The sequence below is a fragment of the Sycon ciliatum genome, chromosome 4, assembly GCF_964019385.1.
Source record: "Sycon ciliatum chromosome 4, ocSycCili1.1, whole genome shotgun sequence".
NCBI classification, from domain to species: Eukaryota; Metazoa; Porifera; class Calcarea; order Leucosolenida; family Sycettidae; genus Sycon; species Sycon ciliatum.
The window spans coordinates 23,332,156-23,339,655 of NC_088646.1; the positions used below are offsets into that span (position 1 = coordinate 23,332,156).

General features: G+C 49.3%; 2 protein-coding genes across 2 annotated transcripts in view; one reads left to right on the forward strand and one right to left on the reverse strand.

The window, feature by feature from the left end:
- The window catches only part of LOC135815116 (alpha-glucosidase-like), a 2,806-nt gene extending 24 nt beyond the window's left edge, over positions 1-2,782 (forward strand). The window contains exon 1 of the mRNA XM_065328356.1: positions 1-2,782. This exon is cut by the window's left edge and continues 24 nt beyond it. Within this exon, the coding sequence (XP_065184428.1) occupies positions 145-2,385 (2,241 nt within the window). The 5' untranslated portion in view covers positions 1-144 and the 3' untranslated portion in view covers positions 2,386-2,782.
- A 344-nt stretch (positions 2,783-3,126) lies between these two features.
- Positions 3,127-7,500, reverse strand: part of LOC135815115 (unconventional myosin-Id-like) — a 17,566-nt gene continuing 13,192 nt past the window's right edge. Inside the window, exons 21-26 of the mRNA XM_065328355.1 lie at positions 7,441-7,500; positions 6,970-7,114; positions 6,233-6,316; positions 5,778-5,888; positions 5,248-5,408; positions 3,127-4,217 (exon numbers count right to left, since the gene is read on the reverse strand). The exon at positions 7,441-7,500 is cut by the window's right edge and continues 24 nt beyond it. Of these exons, the coding sequence (XP_065184427.1) occupies positions 4,061-4,217; positions 5,248-5,408; positions 5,778-5,888; positions 6,233-6,316; positions 6,970-7,114; positions 7,441-7,500 (718 nt within the window). The 3' untranslated portion in view covers positions 3,127-4,060. The remainder of the gene's footprint in view (positions 4,218-5,247; positions 5,409-5,777; positions 5,889-6,232; positions 6,317-6,969; positions 7,115-7,440) is intronic.

Consider the following 7,500-nt stretch of genomic DNA (forward strand, 5'->3'; position numbering starts at 1 on the left):
GTACTCCGACATGCACAGTCAAAAGTAATTTATTAGTTAGTTTTGACAACATAAACCATTTTTTGTATGGGTTCCAACAAAGGGAGAAAGAAATCACTTCTTGAGCTGCATCCATGATCCACGGTTAGATAGTGTATTTACAGCATGAGCGAGGTGTTGGATTTGCTGAATGAGGAAAGTCGGCAGCGATATCTTGACAGAGCGTGTAAGGATGGCTATGCAGTTTTACCGGACTTAGAAGCTCTCAAGAATCGCGTTCGTGAAAAGGAGCGCAAGGCAATAATGGACGGGCAGCGGGAAGAGGTGAGTGCGGCTGATGCCGAACCGAATCACAGTGCCGCGAACGGTGCGATCTCAACCAGCGTTGGTACCGGCATTGAGCGAAACACCAGCGACAAAACCAGGCTGCTAGCGGACGAGGATTCTGAGGACAGTGGACGTACCAGTGGCAGCGACACGGATGACGATAACTTGGCAGTGGATGATGACGACGATTACCGAAGCACGCATAGCAAAGCGGTAGTGTCGATGCGTAGTAAACGTAGCATGGCAGCGGAATCGCAGCAGATGAGTCGACAAATGCGCTTCGCCTACTGGTTTTGTTTTGCAGTGGTGTTCGGTGCTGGCGTGTCGTGCATTGTGCTACTTATATTGGCATCACCGACATGTAATACGAATAATTCCGACAATGGCGAACAGCTGGCATGGTGGCAGCGCAATATTATCTATCAAGTATATCCAAGGTCTCTACAAGACAGTAATAACGATGGTATTGGTGACCTTAGGGGAATCTCAAGCCGCGTGGATTACCTGCGCGATCTGGGCATACGGACCGTCTGGTTGAGCCCCATGTTTGAGTCGCCGATGGTGGATTTCGGCTACGACATCTCAAACTACACAAACGTGGACCCCATCTTCGGCAACCTGACGGATTTCGACGAGTTGATCAGAGCGCTGCATGACCGCGGCATGCAATTGCTGCTTGATTTTGTTCCCAACCACACGTCGGATAAGCACGCCTGGTTTACTGAGAGTAGCAGTAGCGGATCCAATCCGAAGCGTGACTGGTACATATGGCAAGATGCGGCCAGTGACGGAGGCCCGCCGAACAACTGGCAGAGTTTGTTCGGTGGCTCGGCATGGCAGTATGACAACAGGACACAGCAGTACTACTTCCACCAGTTCACCAAGGAACAGCCCGATCTGAACTACCGCAATCCGCACGTGCGGGCAGCCATGGAAGACGTGCTGCGGTTTTGGCTGCGTCGCGGCGTGGACGGATTCCGGGTGGATGCCATTGCTTTTCTCTTGGAAGATGCGGAGTTTCGCAACGAAACCTGCACGCTCAATGGTTCAGTAAGCGTTGCCTGTCACGAATGGAACACCATGAACCACTCGTACACATTTGCACAGCCAGGCTTCCACGCCATTGTACGCTCCTTCCGCGAGGTGCTGGATTCGAGCGAGTTCTTCAATGCTACGCATCCGAAATTCATGGTGGGTGAAATGTATGCCCCTGAACTGGAAGATGTGCTTGAACTGTACGGCAATGCTTCAAGTCCCGAGTGTCACTTCCCATTCAACTTTCTTCTTATTGGCTTGCAGGCAAGTGACTGGACTGGCAGGAAAATTGGCAATGTTGTCGGCCAGTGGCTGAATGCCACGTCCAAGGATCAGTGGCCAAACTGGGTTCTTGGAAATCATGACAACAAGCGCGTGGCCAGTCGCCTAAGCGCGTCTCTGGCACGGACGGCCAACTTCCTGCTGCTGACCTTACCGGGAACGCCAACAACGTACTACGGCGAGGAGATTGGCATGATCGACGGGAACGTCACCTGGAACGAGACCGTGGACCCGAGCGCTCTCAACACTGGCGATATCAGCTTGTCGCGTGATCCAGAGCGAACTCCCATGCAATGGGACAACAGCAGCAACAGTGGCTTCACGTCGGCCGGTGTCGACACCTGGCTGCCCGTGGCAAGCACCTATACCGAGGTGAACGTCGCAGCTCAGCTCGCTCAGCCGCGGTCCATGCTGCAGCTCTACAAACGCCTGGCTCAGATACGATCCAGCGAGCCAGCCTTGCAGCATTCCAGTTATCGTCTCATTCACGCCACCGACGCGCTTCTGGCGTATGCACGAGAATACACAAGCACCACTGATGGCAGTGGCAGCACCAATAACCAGTATCTAGTTGTTCTGAACTTTGCCAGCACTGCTTCCAAGGCCGTCAGCCTCACGGGCAGCGGTCTGGCTGGGTATCAATCCACCGGCCATGTGCAATTGTCAGCATCGCTATCCACCAACGTCAGTTTGGCACTCAACTTGTCCGCGTTTGACATGCCAGCAGGAGAGGCGTACCTGGTGAAGCTCACACCCTCATAGGTGTCCAATCCCACTACTCAGCGTTGCGTTTTTGCAAAGACGAGAGGTCTATTTAACCTTTTTGAGATACATAAAGTTACCTTCGGGCTCCCTGGTTCACATTTCCTATGGCAACCTGATGTCGTTCGTACATCAGAGTTGTAAATCACACCTGTACCCGCAGTATTTTATGGGTCATTTTTCATTAGGATTAGCTCAGTTATCAGTTCACACACAAACTAAAACTTACTTGATCTGTGAGACTGTCGACTCGTTTTTTCCTATTTAAAACTTTAAAAATGGCTTGTTGAATTGCAATTCTAAAATAATTTATAACCAGTTGCTTTTATGCCAGAGTGCTTGCTATGGACCGTGCCATTAGCATGACTTGATGTATAATAAATCTATTACTTCAGAAGACCTGGTTACAGTGATGATGAGTGATTTGGCATGGTCGTTGAATAGACAATATAGTGTTATCGCATTTTTAAATGTTGTGCGAGTGTTGAATTGAGGTAACTTTATGTGTAAGTGGCAGCAAACGGAGTTTGCAAGTGTACTCGAAACAAAAAAATGTTGAGGATTCCTGAGCTGACTGGGGCAGCTTGGCTGAGTATTTGTCCATCATCATCTTGCACGGAATCCCAGTGCCGGTGGTTCCATTCTTAGCTCACACGACCCACTACAACCATACATGCATGTGAGACCTGTCATACCATGCTTGCACTCACTCTGTGCCACACTTTATAACAACACAGAGGGTTGGAAATTTTAACCAGACCTTGAAATACTAAGTTGAAATGGTAACCAATTGGAAGAAAGAAGCCAAAACCCAAGGACGTAATAGATAAAAATGATAAAATCTTGACATTGCGGAAAATACTGGCCATACGAGGCCCTGACAAACCACGCACGCCCACACACACACACACACACACACACACGTATACACACACATGCGCACATATACGCGTACGCCCACACATACACACACACACACGTACCCACGCACATAGATAGATGGGATGACGACACAAATTGTGTGTCGTCATGTATAGATAGCACAGATGGGGCAGCCAGGCGACGGGGTAGCCCAAAGGGGGACAAGAATGTTCAAAAGGATCTCAGCGGCTGACTCTCGATATGGGTTAAATGCATTCATTATCGGGGGGGGAAGGTGAGGTGTACGGAGAAGCCCAGTCCGGACTGGGTTGGCATAAGACACATATACAACAGATGAGGCAAACGAGTGACACCTCGTCGGAGTTAGCATGGGTAGTGGAAACGACTCCCATGCGGCTTGGTAAAAATCGGAAGCGGCGTGTTGACAGTTGGCTGGCAATGCCTAGTACGCACGGCGGGGGTCAAAGGCACTGAACCACCGTGCACAACGGTTGTCTCTGACGGCGGTCGGGCAATGCACTACGGCTAGGTACTAATATTCAAGTTTCTCAGCGCCACCCAGGGGTTACCGTGGTTACGGTGGAGCGGCAGTGGGCGCTACGAGGCCTGTTATGTACAGCGGCAACGACAGCAGCAGTAGAAATAATGGGCAAGTACACAAGCGGCCTGCGCCCAGCTAGAAAATAATGTACAGGAGCATTGCAACAATTTACAGGATTTATCTGCACGCGGCTGCAAGGACAGCAGCGACTGAGTGTGATAGGTCTGCTTGAGATGATGAGCGGTGCTACTACTACGCTGGCCAGAGCAGTGTGAGAGAGTTCGATCCGGTCTTCTTGAACTCTGGCTTTGCGTTGAACTGGTAGTCGACGTCAACAGTGATATCGTCTCCTCCGATGTTGGCCTTGAGTTGCTGATCCACAGTGACATGCGGGCAAACCCCATAGAGCCTTGGTGGGGAAACAGCAGCAGCAGAAGGCAAAGAAGGTACGTGAATGCATATAAGTAGGCATGTACGAGATACAAATCAATGACATGATCGGGAAACACTCGTCGAATCAAATTCCCACCAACCTAGCACATCATACATGAGACACACAGACAACACGCTGGCTCTCAGCATACCCTCATGAGGGGCAGCAGTGCACTGCCTTCTTAGCTAATAAGCTGGCTGGTGTGCAGGGACAGCCAGGAAAAAATAGAAAAGAGGCGTCCATTTTCCAAAATCGCCTTGTCACACAAAAAAGCAAGGGACGGGCGCAGTGTCCACCCGGAACAATCGATTTGTGCCCGAATTTTCGTTGTGTGAACTGAAAAAACACAAAAATCAACAAAAAGATAGTAGGGGTATGCAACGCTGCCAAATAATTTTCGCCCAAAATCGGACACCCTTCACCGTCAAGGCTGGCCACATGGTGCGAATTTTTCTCCTCGGCAATTTTTTTACAGAGAATTCAAAATATCGCCTAAACACCATGAAAATTCGCTTCGTTGCCATGGTAACCCCGGAGTTGTCATGTGTAATGATGAGTGTGGTCGCACACTGACTCTGTACAGACAGTGATGGTCAGTGTACATGCCATCCAGCCTGATCCAGGCATGTTACTTTGCACTTCCACAGCCAAGCGCGAGCCTTTTTAGAAGCAAATGTACAGTGATTTGTGCCTTCAGTTGCGCTGAAAAGTGAAAGTACAGGACTTCTGCATATGAAAGTAATGATCTCCGACATTTTGGCTGCTTTTCGGACGTTTCCGTTTTCGGACCGGTTTTCGGAAGAGCCTTCGAAAATCGGACACTGTCCGAAAAATCGGATAGTTTGGTAGCACTCGGTATGCTACCAGAGTATGGGAGGGGGAGCTATCAGAGTAGCCCCCCCCCCCCCCCCCCCACACACACCCTTCTTTGGCTAGCCCTGAGTATGTATGCATTGATCCTTGTCCAGGACTAGGTGTCCAAAGGAGATACCAGTCTCACTCTTACCTGGTCACACTGTGGCAGATCACCGACACCATTTCACCAATAAAATCATCTCGGACATCCGGCTGCTGAAGGGAGAAAACCCAGTCACGCTTGTTACGTCCGGCTGGTGAAACGAGTACTACCGCTTGGTCATGGCCGCTCGTGACCTGGATCTCCGTGACCTGTCCACCACATACATGGACAATGAGCAATGAAAGCAAAGCAGCAGGAGCACAGCATAGAGAACAATGAAACACAGCAGCACCCACACGGAATGCAGCAGAACCTCCGTTAGAGAACACGTCTCGACAACAAACACCACCTTGTTCAGGATTAGTGTTCTCGATCAAGGCTGTACTGAATTCTGTAAGCAAGACATCTTCCGACGCCGGACAGAGACATCTACACTCCGGAGCGTCCTTAACTGAGAGGTTCAAACTTATAATGCACCATTAATTCTACTGTTCTTTTTACAGTGAAAGCGTCCTGCATATCTAGATGCTCTAAACAAGACAGAGTGACCAGGCGTAGCTACTGCTCCCCACACTCACCTCGTTGAACTTCATTGGCTGCTTTGTCACAGCAAATGTGTCATCTACGAAGACTATAGACTGCTCGGTCACCAGGATACAGCGGTCTTGCACCTTCAACTTAGTGTTGACCTGGAAGAAACAGGGAAGCAACATGACTTATATGAGCTGCTGGTTCAAAATAGGGACGGGTTTCACATCCATCACATGACCATGACCGGGACAGCCATTTTGGTTCCAACTCCACTCATCTCCTGCAGCTATAGGTCACATGATGTCGGCCATGTTGGTTCCATTGTCCGCATGCTATGATCACTTTCTGCGCAAATTTAGTCACGTCGCGACAAAGATGTGAAACCACCTCTATACCTCCACAGAGCACTGAAATGCTAGGTTGACGATACTTGCATGCATGTACATGTGCAAGTATTTTGGTCTTATGAATTACAATAATTAAGATCAGCATAAAAAGGTACCTTTCGAATGGCACTGGAGAAGAGCACTTTCTCAAACTTGGCCTCCTTTTGAATAGCTTTTAGACGACTGCGGAACGTTGGATTCTGTAAACATACAAGAACAAGGTGGCAACGCAGAGCAAGGCAAACGTGACATCAGCATCTCGTCTGCAGCTATATGTAGTGTGCACCTGTCACAGCGCCACACACACACACACACACACACACACACACACACACACACACACACACACACACACACACACACCGGGATTGGCCGTTCACTTATACTCTAGTAAAAAATAGTAAACATTTATACTCTGCAATGAGTCTGCATGCAGTAACAGCTACTAGAATTTATTTTATCATCAGCCACATCACAAAGCTAGTCCTGGGCGAATAATGCCAGCAGAAAACCAGCAGCCTGAGTTGGGTACTTTGTCATTAGTTTCCGGCGTACATTGATTTGGTGCAGGGATGAAGAAGAGGAGCAGAATTCAAGGCATTGCCCGTCAAACTATGCACGGTTCTGCCGATTTCAATACTTTGAGCACAGAATACGCAAACTCTTTTAGTATTATCCGCGAAGGCCTACACATAGTAGCTCATACAGCTTATGAAAGAGGGTCTTGAAGGTCAGCGGAAGTACTATTAGAGTGGCCTGGGAAGCCAGCAGCCGGCTTTCTTATCTAAGAGTTACCATCGCTATCAGAATATAACACGGCGATCGTGCGAAATGCAGACACAGCAGCACTCACAACTGAAAGGTAGTCACCATGCCACCGGCGGCTGTGGCCCCACTTCTGACGCCGGCCTCCCAACAGCGTGTAGCCTGTGGCCTTGAGGCGCATGTCCGGTCGAAGCGACGCAGGAATGGACTTTAATAATCGGTTGTAAAGCCACCTGGACAGACACAACACACCGGCAGTGGTGATAATGTTACACTCCAGGGACGTACTTCTCAGCCTACATTCCACAAGGACTATAGATATATACAGTCAACTTTGCTTATAACGACACTCGGCGGCGGGGCATCAAAACAGTGTCCTTATTCGCCAGGTGTCGTTATACCCGAAGTCTCATTATGTATTACAGTGGGATGGGACTTTGCTCTGGGCATCGAATTCTGTCGTTATTCGCGAATTGTCGTTATATCCGCAGTCATTACTAGCGAAGTTGACTGTACAGACAGCCGGATAACTGCTATGCTAACAAGAATGTGCACTAACTTTCTGTGTGCTTTCTGACAGATGGCGATGAGGTGTGCTGTCGTCGGTGTTGCCGGTGGC